This window comes from Diadema setosum, chromosome 13 (genome assembly GCF_964275005.1).
Source record: "Diadema setosum chromosome 13, eeDiaSeto1, whole genome shotgun sequence".
Classification (NCBI taxonomy): Eukaryota; Metazoa; Echinodermata; class Echinoidea; order Diadematoida; family Diadematidae; genus Diadema; species Diadema setosum.
Window position 1 is genome coordinate 32,231,534 of NC_092697.1, and position 26,584 is coordinate 32,258,117.

Sequence of the window (26,584 nt, forward strand, 5' to 3'; positions counted from 1 at the left end):
GCACCGCACACATTGGGACCTTCAAGTGCACTTTTTACTATGTTGTATACATGTATACTGTACTTCTCGATCTCAGCTGCCTTGAATTGAATTGAAAAAAAAAAAATCTATTCAGCAGAATGATTTGCACTTAAAAGTCTGTTTAGATAATTTTCAGTAATGGCACACCACTCTTACCCCCTTTAGGCTTTTGTGCATTGATCTTCATTTGAGTTATTTTCAACTAACTATGTCGCTAGGCCTAAAGGATGCACATTGACAGAAGAAGAAGAAGAAGAAGAAGAATTGGACAACATCTACAAGAGGTCATGTACCTGGGCTCCATTTCATAAAACTTGTTATCAATATCAATGACAAGTTGTCACAGTTGTCATAAGCTATCGAAATCTTTGCATCTTTATTATGATTGTCTAAGAGCAAATTTGTCATAGAAATGTGGCAGTTGTCACTGATAATAAGTTTTATGAGACGGGACTGTGGTGTGTTAATGTTTACTGTATATTATTGCCAAGCTGCACTTCATTTTGCATGCAGACATTTTTGTGAGTGAGGAGGTCACAGACATTTTCGTGAAATGTTGTCTTTGACACTGACGCTGTTATAGTACATGCATTATTACCTCCAGAAATACCCTAGTGCATGGCGAAATTTTTGTGTTAGCAATCTGTGATTTGTGAAATCCACAAAATTACACCATCGTGAAGATAAAAGCTTATTAAGTAAATGCGAATGTATTCATTTATTAAATTAGTCCACACAGGTTAAAAAAACAAACGAGTTGTAATATCTCTCCTTCCCAATCGGCCCTAAATTTCCCGTAGAAAGCAAAGACTAGGAGGTAACAGCTTGCGCTGAATTCTACTTTTCCAAGTTGATGTCACATTTAGTGTGTCAAAACTCAAATAATCGATGAGGTCAATAAAAAGAAGTCCCTTTTAGCTTTCACAGCCTTACATGTGTTGTTCCTCTAATGCAAAAGTAGATTATCGCTTAAATGGTATTGTACATTGTGTACATGTCAATGCTTTTTGGTCAATCCTGTCAAGAACAACATATGTTTCAGAGTCGACTGTATTAAAACTTCATTTGAATATCCTTGCAATGAACATTCTAGAACTGCACCATCCTCAGTTTTATGCATATTCTGCAGATGTTATTGATTTCAGGAACATTTCAGATGATTTATTTAACTTAAATTGTAGTACATTTGTATTAGTTGATAGTGCCATGTATTATTGTGGACTTTATTGCATTCCTTGAGCAGACAAACCAATATTCTGGAAAACCCCAAACATATTTAAAGGGTGATGACATAGGATACTGACATTTTTCAGGAATGTAGTATAATTCCACTACAATAACACTTTTTAGTCATCATCCTTGTTCGCTGTGATATGTTATGAAATTTGAAATCATTCTTATTTCTCATCCCAATCACTGCCGGGTATAAATTCTGAAACTCTGTACCCAGTAACACCAGTTTATAGATACTATGTTCAAATGCAAAAGACTGAAAATCATCCAGACTGAGGTCTCCTTGAACACATTGAGGATGAGCTGATTTTGCTGCATGATAATAAACATTTCCCATAGACACCTGCCACTTATACTCAGGACTTGCCTTCAACAGGTTACTATCACTTGGACAAACTTGGCTTTGCTTAAGGTTCTGTTAGTCAAGTCTCTTATCAGTCTTTGTGTGTTTCTTTCTCTACAGGTTGTATGAATGGAGCGTTAAAAGGAAGCAGAAATGGTATTATGAGTTCTCACAGGATAATGCCATGTAGGAAACACATTTATATGTACCTGGAACTAGTCTGCGAACAAGCTACAAACTAGAGACCAGAATGGAGGGAAGCTAAAAGGTGGTTGTAGCCGCCTGTATACTTGTATCTGTGAGACCGAGCCATTAAAGTAGTGGTGGTGACAAAATGTCTTCAGTGGCATTTTGCACCACTTGCTTGGGCAAAAGCATCAGTTTGTCTGATGCGAATTTGACTGCCACAAGAACTGATGGCTTTAACAATGGAATCACGTTCAGCGACAGACCGATACCTGTGGGTGAGAAGGTGACCGTAGAGATAAGAGGTGTCCTGACAAACTGGAGTGGTTCCATCCGATACGGCTTCACCAACCATGCCCCGGGAACCATCAGCTCCGACAAACTGCCTCCGTACGCCATGCCAAACCTGAGCTCCAAGCCGGGATACTGGTGCACCTCGCTTAGCGATAAGTACAATAAAATTGGCAATACTCTGACATATTACATCACCAAAGAGGGCAGTGTATACGCCTTTGTGAACAATAACTCCATCACGAGCGTGAATGCGGACAAAACCTCACTTGATGTGAAGAAACCCATCTGGTTTGTGATAGATGTCTATGGGAACACAAATGAAATTAGAGTAAAGGGAGGTAAGTCGTCATTTCACTTTACTTGATATGATCAGAATCATTCTCCAGAGTACATGTTTTACAGCAGGGGACATATTTAGCACCTGTCATATCTTTGTTAAATTCCTGAAGGTATCAGGAACTTTTTAAAAAGTCTTAAATTTGCTGCATTTTGCATTATACTTAGTCTTGTTTGATTTGTGTGCTGGTGAAGCTATCACTGCATTCAAAGACACTGCAGACACTTTTGACACTGTAATCATAAGCAAAAACAGTACTAACTGAAGTCTATGTTCTTGTCAGTTGGCTGTGTCTGATTTGGATTAGAGAAAAGTGTGTTCATACATCATGAAATATGATATCTGGCTCCCCCCCCCCCCCCAAGAAAAAAAGAGAAAAAAAAGGAAGAAGAGGTTAATTCAATAAAAGGAGGAGCCCCACCCAGGTAATGAGTAACATTAGGGTTCAGATTAAGTGTATTATGTATCATTAAGAAATCTGTGATACATTGTACATCAGAATAAGCCGGGACACACGTGTATTTGTATGCTATCTTTGAACTCTTGGCTCACTCACTAATTATTAAAGCGATCATGCCAAATCAAGCTGATCATCAGGAAATCATCTGGGCCCCATTTCATAAAAAGTTGGTATGATAGCAACTCTTGCTGGAATGGCAATTGTAATGGTAACAACAAAAATCCAGCTTCCTGATTGGCTGTTGCTATTGGAAGTTGTCATTCCGGCAAGAGTTGCTATCTTAACATTTTTTATGAAATGGGGCCCCTGCACTTGGGAGACCAGTGTATCAGGTATGTGAGGGAACAACAACAAAAACAAACGAACAAAAGAAGAATGCTGTCAAACTTGATAGGGGCTATCTAAAGAGGGCGTGGTCATCCATCTTGCATCTTCTTGTCTTTAGATCAAGATGCTGCTCCGGCTGAGATTCTTGCCCGTGGTCCTGACGCCATGCTGGCCTTTGAACAAGCAGCCAACAGCGGGACCAAGCCCATCTTCAGGACCAGACTCATGCTGGTGGGACAGGACAGGGTTGGGAAGACTAGCCTCAAGAGGTCACTTACAGGTCAAAGGTGAGCTGGACAATGTCAAGCACTTCATTGTCCATAACCCAAGGCTGCACACTAACCCATTTCTTCTACTGGTCCAACCTAAGACATCAGTCCAGTGGGTATTTGGTACCCAGTTTTTCCATTTTTCACTGGTAAATACCTGAAAAAGTTAGTGGTCCGACAGTGGATTTTACTGGTCAGGGACGGTCGGGCCAGTGCCAATGTGCAGTCTTGCATAAGCTACTTTTCAATGTTTGTGGTACTGGTACATTGGAATTCTTCAAAGTAACCACAATGTTAGTTTTCCAGTTGTACCAGTGGAAATATTGTCTTTTAGATGAATGCAGAATATTGCACACCAACCTTACGTTGGTATCACACACTTTATACCGAGTACATCGTTGATGTTTGCAAACAAATCCTGGGACTGCTCATCAACAGTAGTGCACATACAGTATAATTGATACAGGAGACGACATTTTGACTCGGATCTCCACATTATTTAGTGACCTAACAAGATCAGTAACTCTATTTCCTCTTTTGCTCTCTGAAGATACAATATTGCAGAAGTAAGCACAGATGGTATAGACACCATGGATATGTGTGAAATCAACGTCCAGGATGCCACTGGCTGGCAAGTCCAGGATGGAGATGATCGGGAAGAGGCAGCGGATGTCGGTAGGTGTTTTTATTGTTGTTTTTCTGGGGTTTTTTGTGAATTGTAGAAGATGAAACAGTTTCTGACTGGTAGTGAACTCACCTGAGAATGAATGGATGCAGATTTGTGATGGTAGTGGAGATGCAAGTCACCCTTGGATATTCACAATTTTGTGCAACACGCACAAGGCTGCGCCTTGGGCATGCTACATCATTGTAAATACCTTTGAGTGCATTGTATCTCCACTAATACCCTCTAACCTCTGCATTATTTGTTACATATTATTTGAAATCAATATCCATGCTTTGTGAGTGCTCATGCATGTACTCGGTTACTAGCATGCCATTTTAGCCATAACCCAAGCGATCCTGGGGAATCCTTTGCAAAGTCAGTGGGGAACTTAGAAACTTGTGAAGAAAGGATTGATAATGATCAATATGTCTCCCACACAAAGGTGATTGGCATATAGTCAAGATGAAGAGAATTATGTATTCTATTTTCTTATGACAGTTAGTTTCAATGCATCTTATCCAATCTTTGAAGAAAGCAAGCCAGCAGGCTTGCCAGTGGAAGAGGAAATGGTAATAGTTCATTTGGTGTTGATGTAACAGTGCAAAAACCTGTGAAAGGTAAGACCCAGTGCCTATAGCAGGCGTCCCAACCATTCTAAATTTGGAGGAAAGAATCTGAATTTTGACCATTTGCAGCTCCTGTTTCGATAGGAGTTTCCTATATTTCTTGATAATTTTACCACACACTCCCATGGGAACTGCTCATTCTTTCCTACTTTTGAGCCAAATCATCCCTATTTTTCAGTCAGAAAGGTTGGGAGGTATGCTATAGCAGGTTTCAGAGTTCAGGATGTTATCAAAACTTCATTGTGTTTTTTTTTTTTTTTTTAAACAGATGACTCTACCAGGCTTCACACGACCTACATCGAGGCCCTGGCCCTCAACATCGCCAAGGTGCTGTGGAAGAAGAAGAAGGAGGAGAAGGAACCAGAGAGCTCTGGTCGCGGCAGCAGAGGACAGAAGTTGGCTAACATCAAGGAATCTTTGCCAGAAGGAGAAGACTCCAATGATGGCTGGATCACAAGTGCCTCTGACACAAGCAGTGACAACCATGAGGTATTTCCAATCATGAATGTTCCAGTAGACTGGGGGCAGCACTAGCTGATCCTCATGTGGGGACCAGGCATTTTCACAGGAATTGTCATATTGTAGGGAAACAGATCCTGAATTCAAGAGGATGCTACTACATGAACCCCTGCTTGCGCATCTGCTATATTCTGAACATCCCCCCAAATATTGTACACCGCTGGTTCAGTGGCCCATTGCTGCGAGTACATGAAACACACACTTTTTACATGTATAATCATTCTTACTTTACAAGTCTTTGCTGTTTGAAATGTACATTTTGTATGATGAGTATGTTGAAAATGGTCGAAATAATGCCATTGTTCCCAGTTGGCTGTGCCTACTACGACACAAAGTTTCTTCAGATGCACTCAAAATCACTTTGGTCAGGAATCAGCAGAAGAGACTTTCTTTACCATGAGATTGTACATGCATTTTTTCACCACTTCTGTGAAAACCAAAGAATAAAAGCCCATGAGGACAACAGAATTCACCCCAAATACAATCTTTTGAAGTTGTCGCATATAGAATCTTATTGAGTTTCATGTTAGTGAAACAGCTGATTTTTTTTTTTTTTTTTTTTTTTTTAAAGCAGGGTTTTAACGCAATGATAAAATTTCCTTATACTATTGTGTATAAGCTTTTTCCATTGGATTTGAATTTAAGATATTCCTAATCATCCCCTTGACAGGAAAATTCTTCATCAGAGGATCAGCTTCAGGATCTTGCCAAATCCCTCGACCAGGAGACCTTTGACCTCGTGACCTCCAAGGTTGAGAGGTTCCTCACGGAGGCGCAGTCGGGGCAGTCGGACCTTCTGGACGAGAAGGAGGAGCAAAAGTACTCAAAGAAAATTGTCCTGAGTATTTGGGACTTTGCTGGACAATCCGTCTACTACACTACCCATCAGGTTCGTTCATCCGTTTATACCCTTCATGCTTTTGTCTTCAAAAGTATTCAGAGACCACATCATACCCTTCAAAAGGTCTGTGGCTTATTGTGCATCTATAGTTACTTTTGTTTCAAATTCATTGTCACTTTTTATCAACAAATTAAGAGACTGATCTCTAGATCCTACCTTGTCCGTGCAAAGGTGTCGCGACCTTTTGACTGATTGTGTCTTCCCCTTCCTTTACAGGTCTTTCTCTCGCCAAGAGCAGTGTACGTAATCGTCTTCAGTTTATCCAATGAGCTTGACGCACCAGCACAGACCCAGATACGACGAGGAGATGACGAAGCGGTAAGTTTGTGTGATCATTGGAAATTTTTTTACATTTCCCCCCTTTTTTTAACCCTTACAGTGCTTTGTGGCAATTTGCATGCATGTTGGGACTGCTTTCTTCAGTTATTGTTACAGATGTCTTGGAACTTGTTGTCAATGAATATAGATTATCTTATCTGCCTAACTCCAATTGTGTCGCCTTGGCCTTTCTTGTGGACTGAGGCACATTGTTAAACCTATTGATGGGCTTGCTATTAAACTTTTTAATTAGGTCAGGTTTGGATGCATTTCTGAATTCTGATGAAAAAGCTAGGCCAATTAAGCTATGAAAGTGCCTAGTAGCATGAAGGGTTAGGTATGACTGATCAAGTGATCCTTCTGAAGTGAATTAATGACTGCTGTTAGTCTGAAACTTTACAAAATATATTTTATTTTATCAGTACGTAGTAAATTTCTGTTATCAGTCCATATCAAAGTACCAAACATGGAAAAAACAATTCATTAGACAGCTATCGAATGTTGAAACACCCTAACCCATACATTTTATATATCAGCGTGTGCATAAAATTGTATCAAAGTATATGCATATGTGTAGATATACCCTATAGATTTTCTGAATGTTAATTGTTGTTATGACCATTTGCTAACAGCTATACACCTGTATTTATTCCAACTGTTTGTTAAGACGTTTACAGCTTGTGTTTCAATGTCATGATTCTAGGACATAGTCTGTCTCCAAGACATTGATCTTTTTTTTTTTTTTTGTGCTATTAACTCAGGCTGAATATGCAGAGAGTGAGTTCACTAACCTCGACTTCATGGATTTCTGGATGAGGTCCATTCATGCCCACACCGCCGAGAATCGAAAGAGCGCCATCGATGGCACGATGCTCTCACCCCCGGTCTTTGTCGTGGGCACTCATCGCAATAGCCTCGCAGCTGACCTAGATGAGCAACGAAAATTGGTCAGCAGTCATTAATTTCTCTTTACACTACCCTCTGTTTGTTTTATTTTATGTGGATATGATCAGCTACGGATGTAATGGCGCGTTTACACTGAGCACAGTAGGAGCAACGGGCCGGGTTTTTTGCCATGGTATGCCAAAAGGAACCATGTCTAGTTCTGTTAAAAAAGAATGAATAATTCAGAACAAAATCACCCAAAATGTTTTTCTTATTTCAAAATCAAGAGCAACAAAATCAGCAGTAGAAGATTAATTTTGTAACAAAATTACAAGTGGGGAAGTAATATTCTAACAAAATCAGACATGGTTCCTTTATGTGCACCATAGCAAAAACCCTGTTCTGTGACCCATGGCGGATTTGGTGTAAACGCAGCTAACTCTTGAATTTGTTAAAAAACAACATTTTTTTGTGTGCGTGGAATTGCCCCTGTACATGTGTTCATTAATATTCAGACACGTCCTTCAAAATGTTTGCATTGCAAGTTGGTTTCAATATTGTGCACAGTGGCCATGAAGTATGAATGACTGAATTCTAGGATCTTTTTAAGTCTACATCTTTGTTTGTGCAAACTTTATCAAGCATTTTATTTATGCCAAACTTACGTAAAAGTGAAACTCACAAGCAGTTGAAAAGATCCATGTAGTGTCTCCTCTTTTTTTTTTCACAACTCGTAGAACCTGCCATATTTTTAGTTGTAGATGCAGATGTAGCTGTGGATATCATAACTTTCATTGAAGAAGCGAATTTAAATGTTAGTTGAACAGAAAGAGATGCTAGTTGATTATATTGTAATGATGGCAAAGGAGGTTTCAGCGTATGTGAATGACTTGCTCAATGAATGGTTGATGCTCAGTGTATGTAATAACTATGTTTTCTTTGCCTACCCATGTCATAGGTTGCAGAGAAATTCAACAGAATACAGAAAAACCTTGTGGGAAAGCCCTACCTCAACCACATCATCCCAACCTTCTATGCAGTGGAGAACAATATCGATGACGGGGAGGATGAAGAGGTACAGTGTAGGAAAATAGGCTTTTCTTGTTGGCAGACAGGAGTCTTGCTAGATCTCTACAACTTCTCTGTCATTTGTGTTCTCTGTCATGTGTTTATGTGAACTGTGCATGCACGTATAAAACATAGTAGATCAAGTTCGAAACAATTTTCTCAAAGTTTGAACAGGTATTCTTGCAGTCTCTCACTTCGGGATATAATTACTTGTACGTCAAGTGTGAGTGTGCATACAACAGCCTTTTTTCATACTATACTCATAGGCCAGAAGTCACAAAGATAGTTTAAATTATTAAAGTCTTTGGTTTTAGTGTAGTTCATGGATGAAAACGAGTGCAAAATTTTTGCACCTTGCATATGGGCTTGTCAGTGTTCGTTCATGTTGGATGTCTATTAGCTTTCATGATGTGTCACATGCATGAACATAATTTACATATCCCTGTTACTGGATTTAAACTGTGAATTTCATCTATAAAGCATACCACATCAATGGATAAACTTACAAATTCAGTATCCACAAGCACTAGGTGTACATCAAACATTGCTCTACTTCACATTTTTCATTCTTTGATATGATTTCAAGAAAATGTTTAAAGTCAGCTGGTAAAAAGTTCTTGCCCTGGTAAATATACAGTACATGTATGTTTGATTGCAACTGATTGACAAATTGCCCAACATCGACATAAATAATTCACTAATTTGAATAATGTATGTTTGCTTCTATAAAACAAGAATTTAATCATATTTGAGAATCTGACATTTACTCTACTTGTCTGATACAGTTAAAAAGAAATAAATGTCTGAAACCTTTGTGAACTTGTTTGTGCATTTGCTTGCTATGAGTACCTCTGTCTTCACATGATGTGATGTCACTGTTCTTTGATCCTTTACAGGTGGTGAAGCTTCGAAGGCACATCGAGGCGGTGGCTGGTCAGGAGCCCTACATGGGGGAACACATACCCCTCAAGTGGCTCTGGTTCCAGAAGAAGGTGGCAGACTTCTTGTCACAGGGCATCAACTACATGAGCCTCGACAGTGTAAGTATATGGGTGGGTGACACAACATTTGCTCCGATGACAGTCGCTCCAGTCCTATTTTAACCAAGGACTTAGGGTTAAGGTTAGGGTTGTGATAGGGTTTTAGGCTTAGTTTGCTCTGTGGAATAGGAATTAGGGTTAGGGTTGTGTTTGTGGGTAGAATTTGTGTTTGGCTTAGTGTGCAGATATTTCATGGCAGCAATTGTTGCAGGAGCAAAATATCATGGAACCATATAGGTGACCTATTAAGGAATGCTGTCTTCCTTTCTTCCTTAGCAAGCACTTTCATTTTCAAATCTCAGAGTGAATTGATATTGATGATGATGATGATAATTGTGAATTAATATTGCACATTCTCCGTATAAAATACTCAAATGTGTGTAACAATATAGTAAAAATAGGGAGAGAGGAGCTATTTGTAACAGAACTTCAATCAGAACCACAAATCTAGCCGTACTGTGCTAGTACAGGGAAAAGCAGCCAGTAATACTAATCATTGTATGACTCGTAACTAATAGGAGACATCTGAAAAGTTTATTCCCCCAACAAAAATAAATGTATGTAACAACAAATAAGGCTATTGAAAAATTTCCTAGAACAGGTGATTTTTCAGAAGATTTTTGAAGCTGTTAAATGATGATGAATGCCTAATTGAGGGAGGGAGACTTTTCCAGAGTTTTGAAATTATGAACGTGTTTGGTTAATAGAGAAATCGAAGTGTCACTGCAATATTTGCTCATGTTTGCGTCCATTTTTTCTGTTAACAGGTGACCCAGTGTGCTGCCTCAGTGGGGGTGACATCGGAGGTGGGGGTCCAGACGATGCTCCAGTTCTACCATGACCTGGGAGTCATCATCTATTACGGGGGTCCCGGGGCCAGCGACTCCTCGCTGCGGAACACTGTCATCCTTCGCCCCCAGTGGCTGGTGGACATCTTCAGACGAGTCATCACCATCAAGGACATTGATGATAAGGTGGGTCAGAGTTCTAACCTGTCACCTCTATTTAACCTTTAACCTCTCACCTCTCACCCCTCACTACAGGCATTTTGATTGTTGTTAGTGTACTGCTACCCTCTCTCTTTGCATTTCATTTCATCTCATCTTCTCACTTTCCCCCCTACCTTCTCTCACTGTATGTGTATTTGCCTCTATCTATCTATCTATCTATCTATCTATCTATCTATCTGTCTGTCTATCTATCTATCTATCTATCTGTGTATCTGTCTAAATATCTATCTATCAATCTGTCCATCTATCTATCTATCCATCGATCTATCCATTCATCTATCCATCTATCCATCGATCTATCCATTCATCTATCCATCTATCCATCTACAGTATCTGTCTATCTATCTATCTATCTATTTCCCTCTTTTACTCTTTCTATCTGTATTTCTTTTTCTCTACCCCTCCCCTTCCCCATTTTTGAAATGCACTGGTAGAGTTAAAATGAACTTGGAAGAACTCATGCTAAAGGAAGGGAGTCTTAAAGTCTTTGAGCAATAAAATGAGAATTGAAGACAAGAAACGCAAATGATCGGCAACCTATCAGAACAATGTGGCTGCCCTTTGAGTGAATTTATTGAATTCCATGTCTTCTTTTTTTTTTATAGTGGCCTTGAAGTGTTACTTCATCAGCATACAAGATGACTACCTGCACCCCATATTTTTCTCTTTTAACAAAATGTTTTGCATGAGAGGCATATATTTTCTTACCCACTTTCCTTCAGTCTGCATAATGTACCCACATATTTTCATTTTCTTTGTCGTCTAGTCTGCACATTTTTTTTTCAAAACTATGTTATGCATGTACTTGAAAATTGACAGCTTTTATCCATCCAAGGAAGAGGATTATCACCATTTTGTATTTTAAAAAAAGACATATTTTGTCTCTACAAGATGCTCACACACATCTTGGTAGAGATGACACTTACTTTTGTGGCACTGTTAACCCGCACTTCTGTTTCTGACAAACAAGACACTGAATGAGCTACATTGTTTATTTCTACTTCTTGCCGCGACACAGTGGTCACTCCTGCAGGATGCGTGGAGTCGGCTTGACCAGGACGGAGTGCTTCAGGACAATCTCCTTGACCACATGTGGGAAGACGTCCTTGACCAGAAGGATGTGTTGATCGGACTCATGGAGAAATTTGACCTTCTTTGTGAGAGGGTTCCTCCAGCTACAACAGTGAGTACTTTGAATCTTTTTAAGTGTGATTTTGATTAATGATGGTTTTGTTTGTAACTCTTATCTTTGTTATTTGGATTCCAAGAATTGCTTGGAAATAGCTTTGAAAGTCATATCAATTTACTTTGGCACACAAAGGGTTGATGTCTTGCTCTATCTTCCCATGCACCACCCAATCTTCCAATGCCCCATATACTCTTCCAATACACCACCCCCTTTCTCTATGCTCCATCCACTCTTCCAATGCCCCACCCACTTTTACAATGCCCCATGATCTCTTCTAATGCCCCACCTGATCTTTCAATGCCCCACCCATTCTTCCAATCCACTCTTCCGATTCCCTGCCCACTCTTCAGTGCTGCATCCAATCTCTCAATGCTCCACCCATTCTTCCAATGCCCCACCCACTCGATCTTCCCAATGCCCCACCCACTCGATCTTCCCAATGCCCCACCTACTCATCGTATGCACCACCCACTCTTCCAATGCCCTGCCCACTCTTCCAATGCTCATCTAATCTTCCTTTCCCCATACAGCCCAGTGATGCTGACAACACAACGCCCAGTGAACCAGAGAGGACATACTTTGTGCCTTCCCGCCTCCGGGAGTGTCCTGACCAGGAGGACCTGATGGCGGACACTCATGCCTGCATGACCTTCTTCATCACATTCGGTGGCTTCTTGCCAGGTGGGGATGCCTTGTGTTAGGCTCTTAGTTTCTCAAATTTTGGTCCACTAGTAATTCATATCTAGCTTTTACTTTGTGCGCAAAATGTGGGATGTCATTTGGCTCACTAGCATTAATTTCTTGTTGCTTTTCAAATGTATTTTTTGACCCTTGCATTTTTAGCTCACCTGAGCCAAAGGCTCAAGTGAGCTATTGCGATCGCCCTTCGTCCGGCGTGCGTCGTGCGTCGTGCGTCGTGCATAAACTTTTTACATTTTCATCTTCTTCTTGAAAACCCCAAGACCGATTTTCATCAAACTTGGCAGGTAGCATCCCTAGGGGGTTAGGAACTCAATTTCTTAAAATGGGCACCATGCTTCACCCAGGGGGCCCCCAGGGGGCCCAAACCCCCCAAAATTAAGGAATCTGTAAAAATCTTCTTCTCTAGAACCAGAAGTGATAGAGCTAAGTTAGTACTATGAGTTAGTACATTGATGACTGTAGTTTCAAGTTTGTTCATGGCAAAATCAGGGGTGCCCCCCTTGGGACCCAGGGGAGGGGGGTGGGGAGGGGTTCTAATGGGGCCTAAATTGTACATTTTCATCTTCTTCTTGAGAAACCCATGACCCATTTTCACCAAACTTGGCAGGTAGCATCCCTTGGGAGTTAGGAACTCAATTTGTTAAAATGGGCACCATGCCCCACCCAGGGGGCCCCCAGGGGGCCCAAACGCCCCCAAATTAAGGAATCTGTAAAAATCTTCTTTTTTAGAACCAGAAGTGATAGAGCTAAGTTAATACTATGAGTTAGTACATTGATGACTGTAGTTTCAAGTTTGTTCATGGCAAAATCAGGGGTGCCCCCCTTGGGACCCAGGGGAGGGGGGTGAGGAGGGGTCCTAATGGGGCCTAAATTGTACATTTTTATCTTCTTCTTGAGAACCCCATGACCCATTTTCACCAAACTTAGCAGGTAGCATCATTAGGGGGTTAGGATCTCAATTTCTTAAAATGGGCACCCATACCCCACCCAGGGGGCCCCCAGGGGGGCCCAAACCCCCAAAATGAAGGAATCTTTAAAAATCTTCTCTAGAATCAGAAGTTATAGAGGTAAGATAATGCTATGAGTGAGTACATTAATGACTGTATTTTCAAGTTTGTTCATAGGAGATCAAGGGGTGCCCCTCTTGGGGGCAGGGGGGGGGGTTGGTTGGGAAGGTCCAAATGGGGACCTGAATTGTACATTTTCATCTTCTTCCTGAAAACCTCATGATGTATTTTCGTCAAACTTGGCAGGTAGCATCCCTAGGGGGTCAGGATCTCAATTTATCAAAATGGGCACCATGCCCCACCCAGAGGGCCCCAGGGGGCCGCAATCCCCCCCAAATTAAGGAATCTTTAAAAATTTGGGCCCTTATTGTACAGTTTCATCTTCTACTTGAGAATGCCTGGTCAAATTTTGGTAGAGCTGTGAATAATTTAGATTAGTGACTGCGTGAAAGGTGAACTTGCTATACTCAGGTGAGCGCTAGACCCGCGGGTCTCTTGTCTCTTTCTTATAAGCTTGATATCAGAGTACTTCCTCATGAAAATCTGCTAAATACTTTGAATTTTGTTTTATTTTATCTGCATCAGCAGAATAATTGAAAGCATGTAATCTGGCCAATACTTAATATATTAACATTCTTTCTTTGAAAGAGTCAGTGGCTGTACGGTTTGAAAAGGAAAATAGAAGCTAAAGAAAGTAAAAGATGAAAAGCGATTGTTGTGTTTTATTTGAGTTTTTTGTGAGAAGGAATAATTGAAACATAAAGAATGTGGGTGCTTCTCTACCATGCTTTGACGAGGGTGCACAAAGAATGATAATGATAATAATGATAATAGTAATAGTAATAAAGTTTTATTTACCCAAGGTAGCCTCTCCAGTGTTGCCTCTGCTCTACCAGAGGGCCCTGCCATTACTATTACCCTTGCGTTGCCATGTACCCATTTGTATACCTGGGTCGAGAGGGACATGGTGGGTAAAACATCTTGTCCAAGGATGTAAGCCCTTGGCGGGATTTAAACTTGGGTTCTTCGATTGGTAGTCATGAGTCTTATCTACTATGCCACAGCTCCCCCACTTGCAATGACATTTGACCTCATCTCTACTACAATCTATCTCTTCCACCCCAGATGGTCTCTTCCACCGGATCTTGACGCGAGTGGTGAGGTGGAGCCAGGAGCAAGGGGGGCGGGAGCCACGCCTCTTCTTTCGCCAAGTACGGTTCTTCGTCAACGACGAGCATGATGCCTTGATCGAGATGGCCCCTGCCAGATTTGCGCGCATCAAGGTAAACTAACCATTTTGTGTGCTTTGAGTGAAATTTGGCACCAAAAAGAACCCATAGCATTGTACACCTTGTCAAAGAGTCTCTGGCCTAGCCAGGGTTCTACTGGTTTCATTTTCTGTGGACAGTTACTGTAAGTAGGATGTGTGTAAAAATTTCTCATTGGTATAGCATGATGTGTCGAGATCATTTCAGAAACCTGTCATAAGCAGTGATTCTGCCCACAAAATAGCAGTACATGTCTTAATTTAGCCGGTTTGATGGTATGAAATTGAATACCTTTGGAGGAATAGATTTTATGTTTTATATTTTATATTTTACGTCAGCTAGTTTTGACCACTTTCTGAACTCACTCAGTAGTTGTAAACCTGTAAATGGCAGTGATTGTGACGAAGAGAGAAGTTTGAAGAAACATCCTCCATTGCACGAATCATTCTTTGCTGATCATCCAAGAGATTGAGTACAGGGATGCAATTGCTAACACAAGACCATGTTATTCAAGTTAATTTTTCTTATCAGACAATTGAAGGTTTTAGTGATCTAAATGCAACAGTGTCATATGCAAATCATATGATCCACATTTTTGTAGATTATGTAACCTTTCCATTTAGGTATAAAGTACATGTAAGTATGTAAGTATGGAAAGGCAGGTATGGGTGATAGGAGGTTCGGGGTTTGTTTGTCTGTGTATTTGTTCTGGGGGAGCATTTTCCCTAGTCTTTTTTATTATGGACTTTGTTTATGTGAAATATATAATACCTTAATTCTACATGCCCCTTGTTACTTGCCTCATCAGATCACAGTTTTACGGGTAGATATATATGATGAGGAAGAGGAGAAAGAAGAGGCGGCAAAACTGGAGGAATCCGGCAAAGAAGCGTGTGCCAAGGTAGGCATCATGACATTTGTGTCGGTGACTCATGTACTTTCAGTGGTGGATGGTTTCATGATACACCATGTAGTCGTTCTTGAATGTGAGTGTGGCCCTGGAAAGGACCTACTTACTCTCTCGGACCCCGTTTACAGCCCGGCCTCAATTGCACGGCCGAGCCTCGCAATTTTGTCCGTTTACACTGCTGGGCTCGGCCGCGCTTTTAATTCAAACCTTTCAATATTTTGTCATAGTGGCGCTCTGCTTGTAAACAAACGCAATTTGGTATAGTCTGGTTTTCAGACCCTTTGCTAACTGGATTCCATGGCGACAAAGTCGCCGTTCGGGCAAAGGCCTTTGCCGAAGGAAAAATCCTTTGCAGGACAAAACCACCTTAAAACTATACTAGCTTTCGACGTTGAGAGGGTTAATATCCTGAATAGCGAAATAGTACGGGCAGAGGGTTTGGAAGCCAGACTAAAATTGGCCGCGCATTTGGCCCAGTTTGCGTTTACACTGAGAAAATGCCGGGCTGAAGCGGGGCTGGGCCGAGCCGCGGCCGAGCCTCGCACTGTAAACGGGGTCTTAGAACACACTCACACGTCCAAGAAAGAGTACATGGTGTACAAGGAAAACATCCACCACTAAACATCCTTCCTTCGAAGAATTCATGACTTGTGTGCTTGCAGGTGGTATTGCAGGGCATTGAACATTGATTTAAGATTTATTTCTGGTAAAATAATGTGTGCTTAGATTGAATTCAGATAAACTACATTATTTTGAGTTGTTGTACAATTGTCTTGTGTGATGATTTACTCATAAATCACAAATGTTCGAGTGCCTAAATCAGGAGATGTAGCAGATACTAAGTAGTTGGTCTTTTTTAAAAGCAATTATGTTAAAAAGAAAAATATTGCATTGTGTCATAGGGCATTTAGGAAATAGCCAGTACAATTACAAACTACATGAATAGTTAATGCTGAATTTATGTCTGCGTAACGTATGACCAAAGTCCTTTTGATTTCATTTGCAATCCATTTTGCTACAATCGCCTCTATTTCAGACTGCTCATAAGCTGTACAGTCTGTACATCATTCTGTGTTTCAGCTCTATGTTTCTGTCTTGTTTAATGCAATAAGTTTCACAGTGGCTCAAGTGTCATTGTCTTCTAATTTTTGGATTTATAGGTCCACAACTTCCTCTTCACCACACTGGCCGACCTTCGCCGCCTCTGCATGAAGCGGGTCCGCTACGAGTTTGAGGTGGCGTGCCCCTGCAACCGCAAGTGCGCTGCCCACAAGAGGGCAGGCTGCAGCGAGAACCCCTGCCTGCACTTCCTGAAGTTGGGCGAGTGCCTCAGCAGGAAGATCGTGATGTGCGAGCAGCGGCGGATCAGAACCAATGTCTTTCAGAAGTGGTTTCCGTCAGAGAAGGCGGCAGTACCAGGTGGGTTTCACTTTGGTTGGACCCTCACTGACAGCTCTCGCTGACTGACGGTCTCTTTTCACACGATCTCATTGCTTCTTCTTGATAGATAAGGATGTGGATTTTGATTTGAAATATGTTGAAGCAAGTCAATGCTATGTGTGCAGTGCCTCAAGAGTTACTAGACCAGTTTCAGGGGCAAATTACTGCCAGGATTTGTGATATTAATGTTATTATTATTAGACAAATATATATAGGGCAGCTATTATATAAATATACTCCACCGCGCTGTGATGTAACAGCGATATGATATGAGATACAATGAACGTGCAAACATTACATACTTGTAATCTAAAATATGTTAAAGCAAGTTAATGCAGTGTGATCAACCTCAAGTTTATCAGACAAGTTTGAGGTGGGGGTGGGGGAGGATAAGGATAAGTACAAATATTCGGGATATAAAATATAAATGTGCAAACGTTATGTTATCTGAAATATGTTGAAGCAAGTTCATGCAATCTGTGCAATACCTTGTGAGTTGATCAGACAAGCTTGGGGGGGGGTGGAAGGGGGAATTACTATACGGATTTGTGATAGAAAATTCAAATGTGTAAACATTACATAATTGGAAATATGTTTAAGCAAGTTTAATGCAATCTGTGCAATGCTGTGGGAGTGATCAGACCAGCTTCCTGACGTAGATGCTGCAAGGACTTGTGATATGAAATACAAATGTGCAAATATTTCACAACATCCCTTTGCCTCCTCCACAGTACCCCTGCCGGTCAAAGTAAATGCAGACTCTTCCGTTAAGGAGGAGAATATTCCGTCCTGGGTGCGTGTCGCTGCTAAACTACTCAACTCAGGATCAGAGAATGCCGATTGGCTATCTCTGGCATACCGACTAGGTAAATTTCTCGGCTTTTCAAGTATTTCCATTCATTGACCGTTCATCTTCAAACCTTTCTAGATGCTGATTTTGTTTCACAGGGGCTGGAGACATAGTTTCAATTGGGAAAGAAATGTGAAACTAAACACTCTTATCTCTCTTTCCTTGTGTATATATACAGAGTATTATCTGTTTCCCAGAATGTTGCACAAATAGTACAGCATGTGCTTTGGGCGTGAAATAAATTTAAGTGGGGTTTTTCTTTGCCGCCATGTAAAATTCAGTCGGACTTAGAGCCCAACATGCAAAACAAGATTCCTGGGTGCCTGAAATTCATGGAAGTATAGAAGTATTCCATATTCTGATTCAAGTAATACTTCAGCATGCAGTACATCACTAAATGTCAAGTCTTCGTCATTTGAATGTGCACTCTATCTTCAATTGAGTCTTCAACAAGGCTGCACTTGCTGGTAATTTGAAACCATAAGGAGGTATGCAGTAATTGCAAGCAATGATAGCCATTGTTGCCACACCAACAACATAAATGCTCACACCTGATTGGTTCTTGCCTTTGTGCAGGCATAATAAGTAACTGTACTCTTACCGTGAGTTTTGTCTGTTGCAAAAGTACATTACAAAGTTGGATCGTAGTCTGACCTTGTGTGTTTATGGTCGTCTCCTAGGTTACAAAAAGGCCAAGATTCAGAAGCTGACAGAGGATGAACCAAACCCAGCGCTATGCATCCTCCTAGACTGGTTCCAGAGCAGTGGCAACACCGCCCTCTCTGTCGAGATGCTTCTCTCATACCTGGAGCAGATGAAGCGGGATGACGTAGTTGATGTCGTCCAGAAGGGCCAAGGTAAGAAAATTCATCTCCAGCTTGGCCAGTTTACTAAAATAAAGTATTCAAATTTGTGAATATTTTTCCTGAGAGGACCAGGTAGTAGACTATTCCATCTACTTTCACATACTCTATGAATATCAATACATTTTAATTCATCATGACTCTCTTGTTATTATATCACTATCTGTGTTCAGGCACAGTTCATCAGTTTTGGCAAATACCCACCCCTGAGTTTGGTAGCAATGTTGTAAAATATCAAGTGGAGTGTAATGTTGTGCTCAAGCATCCTTCATTGAATTTTATGTATTCATTTATATCTCTTCAATTCTCTCCAGCTGTGGCTTCATACCATAATTTTGAAATTCATGTGCAAATCGAATAGCGCCTTTAAGTTGTAAAGTCATATAATACATCTACTCGTTTGTTATTCTGCCTCGCAGACGTCAACAAGGCACCCCCTACAGTCTTCATCAGCTACAACTGGGGCATTCAGGAGGAAGTGCGGCTGCTACGAGATTTCCTGGAGCGCACAGGATTCCCTTGCTGGATGGACATCGGCCAGATGGGGGGCGGGGACGTCCTCTACAGCAAGATATATGAAGGCATCCATAATGCAAAGGTGTGTACTGTAAAATGAGGAATGTTCACATGCATTTTAACTTCGCAAATTTCACGAGAGCCAAGATTCACGGAATTAAAATGTACGCGAAAGTTCTTATTTACACTTTATGCATTGAATGTTTAGAGGCAACTCGTTAAAATTTCATGCGGCGAAAAAGGCCGTTGGCTCCAATTCGCAAAAATTTCATGCCGTGAAAATATTGTGCTTTACAGGAGTAAAAGGCATTCTGAAGCCAGGTTTTGAGCAGTAATGTTTATCCTACTGAAAGAGATGTATGTCAGTGTTTATGGTATTACAGTGAAGTAAGCGTTAATCACAGACATATGGTTTTTTTTTTTATTATTATTTTTTTTTTTCATGGGTAGCACTTTTTTCAAGTAGTTCTCTCGCCATTGAGCCATTCTTCTGTCATCCTGTATCCTGAACTCTTATTTTGCCAAGGTTTTTGGCCAGTGTGTACAGCAGTATGGGATTTTTATGCCAATTGGCACTCAAAAGCACACAAAGGGTTAATAGGAAGATGTTCTTTTGAAACTTTTTTTCTCCATTAACCCCTTCCCCCCTCTCTCAGGTGGTCCTGTGCTGCATCACACCGCAGTACATCATGTCGGATAACTGCAACAGGGAGATCAGCCTGGCTGACCAGCTGAAGAAACCCATCATCCCCATCATCTACAAGAAGGTTCCGTGGCCGCCTCCCGGGAGCCTGGCCCTCATCGTGTCCCAGCTCATCTACGTCACCCTTGATGGTGAGACCTCGGCCAGTCCACTGGCGGATCCGGGGGGGGGGGGGGGGGGGAGGTGGGGGCGGGGCACACTGGGCGCACGCTTCTTCAATTCTGTTTTCTTTTTTTTTTTATAAAAGAAATAAAAAGAAAAATATGAACACTGGGTGCATGTCTGCCTTTAATTTTGTGCTATGTATATTAGAATAAAAGGATGCATGAAATCACACAATGACCTTTTTTTTTAGATTAAAGAGAAAAAAAAAGAAGAAACAAGAAGTTGCTGTATGACAAAGTACTCCTATCCTAACATTTTTTTTTATAAAATGAGACCCTTGAATCATGTAAATACTGTGTTGGACTGCAATAATTTTTTTTTTTTCAATGTGTATCTTTTCTTATCTGTCTTTTCTATACTGCATGAAATACGGCATTTAGCATGCAGTTGTCAAATCACTTCCACCATCATCATCATTGCCATTTACAGTGGCAGTGTATTTGATTATGTAGTAATGAGTTTAATTCCTTTGTGTGGAAGTTGCTAAACAAGCAGACCGCAGTACTTTATGAATGATACCAGATGTAGAAATGTAAACCATAAGAAGATATAGAAATGCTGAAATAGGAAGTGAAAGGGAGGGTTGGAAGTCTTTACAAATTGCTGAAGCACACAGGCATTCATGATGTTTTAGATGGATGTGCAACTGTGGATGTGGATGTAGTTGTGTGTTCAGGTAAAGTCATTGGTATCTGTTTGTTTCCTGCCTTTTTCTTGCAGGGGTCGGAGGTCACGGTGGGTCTGGGGCGAAGGCCGACTTGCAGCAGAAGTACCAGGATATCATCACCCAGATTCGGCGGTACACCAAACCCGTCGACCCCACGCCGGCCGTCAAGGTGGAGGGCTCCGACTCGGACGTCATCACCGCCAACTCGGCCGACCGCTCCTCGGCCACGCCCAGAGACCGGGGCATGGCGGTGAGGAGTCCCAGCAGGGGCGGCTCGCACCGCACCCAGAGCCTGGGCAGCGCCAGTCTGGGAGGAGGGGGGCAGAGACAGCCGCAGCTAGCCGCTGTCACCAAGTGTGCAATATGCACCATTTTGTGAGCAACACTCCCCTAGCATGATCCAACCATTTCTCATAAATCTTTGCATCCTTACATCCCATAAACCTGTTCATTTATTCTAGGCCCCCACTCTCGCATTCCCTACATTCAAATAAGTACCTGGGCCCCATTTCATGAAAAAGTTTATATGATGGCAACTCTTGCTGGAATGGCAATTGTCATGGTAACAACAAGAATCCAGCTTCCTGACTGGCTATTGCTTTTGGAAATTGCCATTCCAGCAAGAGTTGCTATCCTAACATCTTTTCTTGAATGGTCATACGTACATGTATATCAAGACCTGAAAGGGAGCCTATTTAAAGGACAAGTTCACCTTCATAAACATAAGGATTAAGAAAATGCAGCAATATTAGTAGAACACATCAGTGAAAGTTTGAGGAAAATTGGACAATCGATGCAAAAGTTATGAATTTTTAAAATCTCTGTGTTTGAACCACTGGATGAGGAGACTACTATAGCTTGTGATGTCGTATGCGTACAACAGTATAAAGAAAATGTAAAGAAAATTCAACATATTTTCACTTTTTTCACATAATAAAAGAGCACTTGACTTGCCTCTTTCTAAAGGCAGGGGGAATAATATTACCCATAACATATGTTGGTAACGAGTCAAGGGAATGTGTACTTTTATCAAAAGATGAAATTTTGTGAAATTCTCTTTATATTTTCCTTATATTGTTGTACGCATGTGACATCATCCTCTGCAGTAGTCTTCTCATCCAGCAGTTACTGCACAAAAACTTCAAAAATTCATAACTTTTGAACGGATTGTCCGATTTCCCTCAAACTTTCAATGATGTGTTCTACTAATATTGCTACATTCTCTCAATACTTATGTTTATGAAGGTGAAGTTGTCCTTTAGCCCTTTCAGTGCCAGGAACCTTAGACAGTGAGTACAACATTATCAGAGTTTTGTGAGGCTAGTCGGCACTCAAAGCACATAAAGGGTTAACTTAACCACAGGACAATTTCATATTGATTTCGGCATCTTATATCCTTTGCTCATCATCGTGTGCAGCTTCGAAGAGAAAAACAAATGATCTCAGTTGAAGTACACGACGTTATAGTCATCATAGCAAGACTGTCAGGCAGTGCAACAACGATCTTGTTTACGACTGGCTGGAATTCACAAAGACTTTTTGAATCCAGTCCAGGGAATATGCAGATTTGATTGTTCCGATGCATGTGATACATGGTGTACACCAACAAACATCCCATTATGTTCATGTATGCATTGGAAGGCATATGTGCAAGGTAACCTACTTTGCACATGCTGTAATCTATATTGACTAGATGATATCTAAACCATGGATTCGATTGAAATTGCCCTGCTTGTAAATTCAAGTAGAATTCATTGAATAATTCAGTATGGAATATGACGTGATTTGGTTCACTTATCAAATGTTCCATCTTTTTACAACCTGTCGGCTGCTCTTGTCTTTGTCAAAATCAAGCTGTCATTATACTGCCATAAGTTCACACCCATATGCTGAGTACATGCTAGCCTTCTTGAACCATATGGGAGTTAGAGGGAAACTAACTAAGTGGATATGAATTATTAGGAAAAAAACACATCCTAATGTACTCAAGGAGAGGGGTTTTATGTCCATTTCCTGATTAACCTTAATCTCAAAGGCCAAATATATTTGAGATAAACTGTTAGGCAAGTAGTTGTAGTATGGTGATGTTTATTTCTGCTTTCAAGTAAACAAGGCAATCTAAACTTTTCTGTGAGGAAGCCTGATGAAATGTAGTTTGTGTAATAGTGTGGGATGAACCTAGTGCAGGTAGGGTGTATGCTTTACCTGTTTCCATAATTTTTTGCATGAGATAGATGCATGGGAGAGAAAACTGTAGTTGATATGACTGACTAATTTTGTGACTAATTTATTCATTTGGTCTTAAAGTTGAGCATTTTTTTTTCAAAAATATTCTTTTCTAAACAAATGTGAAAATCAGCATGATTGGTTCTCTAGCTGAAAAAGAAAAGATGTGAAATGTGTAGTCATCAGCCATGTGTACTGTCTTGCCTGTTGTTAAAATAGAGAATATAGATGTTAAAAGAGAAATAATAGTGATGATATACTGATGGCAGCTGTATAAGAATGAACTTTTAGGGTGTCTTGTTAATGTGTCATAGCGCCTAGGCACGAACTGAAATAGTATTGTCGAACGCATACACATAGTCTTGAGAGACTATATCACTTGTATGGTTCAGTTTCTGTTCTGTTGTATTTTCTTGGATGAACAAATCATTCCAAATTATCGGTGACCAGTACTGCTTTGATGTTTGATTGTTATTTTGTCAGATAAAGATGAAATTTTCACCTTAAGATTTGTCTCTATATGAGAAGATGAAAAAGATGGTGATCTTGTAAATGTTTGATAATTGTGTAATATGTAGTCTAAGGGTCTTGGTACATTCATGAATGTTTAGGCCAAGGGTAAGAGGAAACCTTACCCACAGGAGTACATAAATTTACTATTTGAGAATCAGGTATACTCTTGGACGAGCTGCATACAAAATTCACATCGTGAGAAGTTGGGTGCATTAGTATGAATTTGCTTAGCTTGCATCGTAGAGTGTTAGTTCTGAACATGTCACCAAAATCTACTGCAGTGTTTCAAGCTGAAACCATCTCGGATGATTTGCTGATTGGTCCTGTTTTCTGCTTTTGTGATTATTATTATTTTCGTTGTTGCTGTTGCCAACTGCCTCGAGTTCCTTACTCATATTTGCTGTTAAACATGCATTTCAGATTTATATATTTCTACCAATCATTCATGCAAGCAGTGAATAAGAGAAAAAAATCAAGGTGAAAGTTTCAAAGCAATAGATGTGTGTGTCTGAGCAGTGGGGAGATCTGTAACAAATTTCTGTGCCATTGGTTAGAGTTTGGTAATATTGAGTATTTAAGAGATGGGGGAAATGGTACAATTCTGCCCAGTGCATGTGAAAAGTGATGAATGAAGTTTGATTCAACTCCCGTGTACCGTCCACCGATCAGACCGAAGAGACGAAAATCTAATGCGAATGCGTGTCGTTGAAATTTATACTCTACTGAGTAAGCAGTGTGTCAAATATCAAGCAGTGTGTGGTAAATAATGCGGTAATGAAACTTGTGTTTTGCTGATGTACTTGTACAAATTTTACCAGTCTGGCATGTGCCACTCTTAGAACCATCAGGAACTTGGAGGTGACTTTGTTTCTGTATTTAGAGTGGGGACCATGTGCCCAGGTATTCACCTTTCTCTGGTGGTTAATGAGCTTGGTCGTTGACAGAACTCAGACACAAGATTCAGTGACTGTATTCAAGCCAATTCTCAAATTGGTACAATTTCTTTTTTTTTTTTTATAGTGTAACAAAATTGATCGTGATTCATATGATATATTTTGTGCACTCATCCTTATTATGTAGAAGTACGCTGTTTTGCCAATGGACAGTGTGAGAATCTTGAAAGCTAACCTTACCACAAGCAGCAGTGAAAATGATGTCACGTATAAAAAGAGCTGTCTTTATTGCCACAGAGTCGTATGTTTTGCTCATACGAGAATTTGGATTGACCAGACATTTACAGTTTGTGGTTGAAGTGAATAGATTTAGCTGAAATGAGTGGCTAATAATTGAGACTGATAACTAGGATAATGATTATTTACTTGAATGATCAAGGAAATATTGATCTCCTGTATTTTTACTCATATAAAATAAACATGAAAGTGCAATAGAGACCACTCTTTTAGTGAAGGAAGCAAATTTTTTTTTTTTTTTGGATAAGATGTATGTGTATATCTTCAAACTAATTGTTCTATACGAATGTAATTACATTTTTCTTTATTTCATGTGTATACTGTTTGCCTACATGCCTTACATTTCTCATTCTGACTGTTCTGCATTTCATTTCCATCTTCTTTCTGGTATGAACGTACTTTCAAGCTCATATGTTCCCATTCAAAGATACTGCACAGTCTTGATGGTGGGGTACCACCATGAGAAGGAAAAAAAAAAAGAAGATAATCAGCCTGTTTCTATCATTGTCAATCTGCGCAATGACCATGTATCCACCCGCATTCAGAAATGTGGTACATCTTCTTGTTACCAGTATAAAGTCGGAGATCATAAAAGGAAGAAAAGTGCATATTTTTTTTTTTAATGCTGTTGCCATGGCAAAGCATTACGGGATACTGACGAAAAAGGTGTCTTGCACGCGCTTATACCTATAATAAACAGCAGTCCCACATGCCAAATTATAGATTGATTGCTTAAAAAAATGAGAGAGGAGTTCAAGCCACAACATGTCACATGATTTTCATGAAAATTTGCTGTTACCATGGTAACACATTACGACATACAGACGAAAAAGATGCTTTGCACATCTACCTATGATAGCAGTCAAACATGCCAAATTTGGGGTCAATTGCGTAAAAAAGGAGAGAGGTAGGGCAAATTATACGTCAATTTGAAGCTTAGCATCTGAAGAATTTATATCTGTCAAAAACTGAAAATTATATATTCACCAACATTATATGGTTTTCATAGTGATGCATGCATCACAAATGAGTTTTCCTAATTGCCCGCATGTTCACCCAGCATTAAACGTTGCATCAAACCAGCAAAATTCAGCCAACTAAAGTAGCACCCCGAGATACAACTCTAGCCATCATTTAGCCAGGCTTTCACAAAATGTTTCCAATCAAGTATTGCCACATTTTTGGCGAAGGCCTCCCAAATCCTGCAGATGTTTAGTCTGATGTCGTATCATATTTCAGCCGACTGGTATCAAGACTAAAGTGCGAAGGTATTGTTGCTATTTTTCTGTGATCAGTGCAGTATCTTTGAATGTGAATTCTTGTCGTCTGTGCCTTCTCGTTATTCTTTCGGCATTTCTTCCACATTTCTGACTTTGTTCAGCTTTAACATCATTGTACATCAAACTAGATACATTTTCATTTTTCATGATATGTGTGTTTCTTCAACAAGTGCCTGAATAATCAAGGATATGATAATTGAGATATTAAAATGATTTCTCCTTTTGTATTCTGTGCAGAAATGGAGTATTTGATGTGTATACACTTGTAGCAGCATTAGATTTTTTGCAGCCAGACAATGTAGATCACTGGAATAGAGCCTATTCCAGCATCCACGTTGCATAGCAACAGGAGCTCAAGATTTCTCATGGATGGGCTGCTATTCACCTGACATGGTGTTGTCAGTAATGGAGCTTCACACTCCAGAGTGGTGTTTAAACTCTGCACATCGCATCCACTCGTTGACTTGCCTGTGGACTGATTTTTGTCAAAGTAATAATGATAATTGCAGCATGTGTATTGCAGAGTTACTGTTTTCTTTTTTGGCAGATTCTGACTCATGAATTTCTAGCAGTCATTATCTGTTCATATAT

General features: G+C 40.3%; 1 protein-coding gene across 1 annotated transcript; it reads left to right on the forward strand.

Moving 5' to 3' along the window:
- The first annotated feature begins 1,804 nt into the window (after window positions 1–1,804).
- LOC140236944 (uncharacterized) lies at window positions 1,805–21,204 on the forward strand. Its single transcript, XM_072316889.1, has 20 exons — window positions 1,805–2,415; window positions 3,326–3,488; window positions 4,021–4,145; window positions 5,032–5,252; window positions 5,953–6,171; window positions 6,400–6,498; window positions 7,263–7,448; window positions 8,345–8,461; window positions 9,351–9,494; window positions 10,262–10,468; window positions 11,523–11,687; window positions 12,224–12,374; window positions 14,528–14,685; window positions 15,479–15,571; window positions 16,741–16,999; window positions 17,752–17,886; window positions 18,551–18,727; window positions 19,153–19,331; window positions 19,906–20,083; window positions 20,838–21,204. Exons 1-20 carry the CDS (start codon window positions 1,932–1,934, stop codon window positions 21,161–21,163), a joined length of 3,786 nt encoding a protein of 1,261 aa, XP_072172990.1. The 5' UTR covers window positions 1,805–1,931; the 3' UTR covers window positions 21,164–21,204.
- The last annotated feature ends 5,380 nt before the right edge of the window (window positions 21,205–26,584 follow it).

What these genes read in the sequence shown, in the direction of transcription:
- LOC140236944 (XM_072316889.1), top strand. Translation starts at nt 1,932, where the DNA reads ATGTCTTCAGTGGCATTTTGCACCACTTGCTTGGGCAAAAGCATCAGT. An exon ending in CCAGATTTGCGCGCATCAAG is followed by an intron (nt 14,686 to 15,478) that starts GTAAACTAACCA and finishes TTGCCTCATCAG; the next exon opens with ATCACAGTTTTACGGGTAGA. An exon ending in AGAGAAGGCGGCAGTACCAG is followed by an intron (nt 17,000 to 17,751) that starts GTGGGTTTCACT and finishes CCTCCTCCACAG; the next exon opens with TACCCCTGCCGGTCAAAGTA.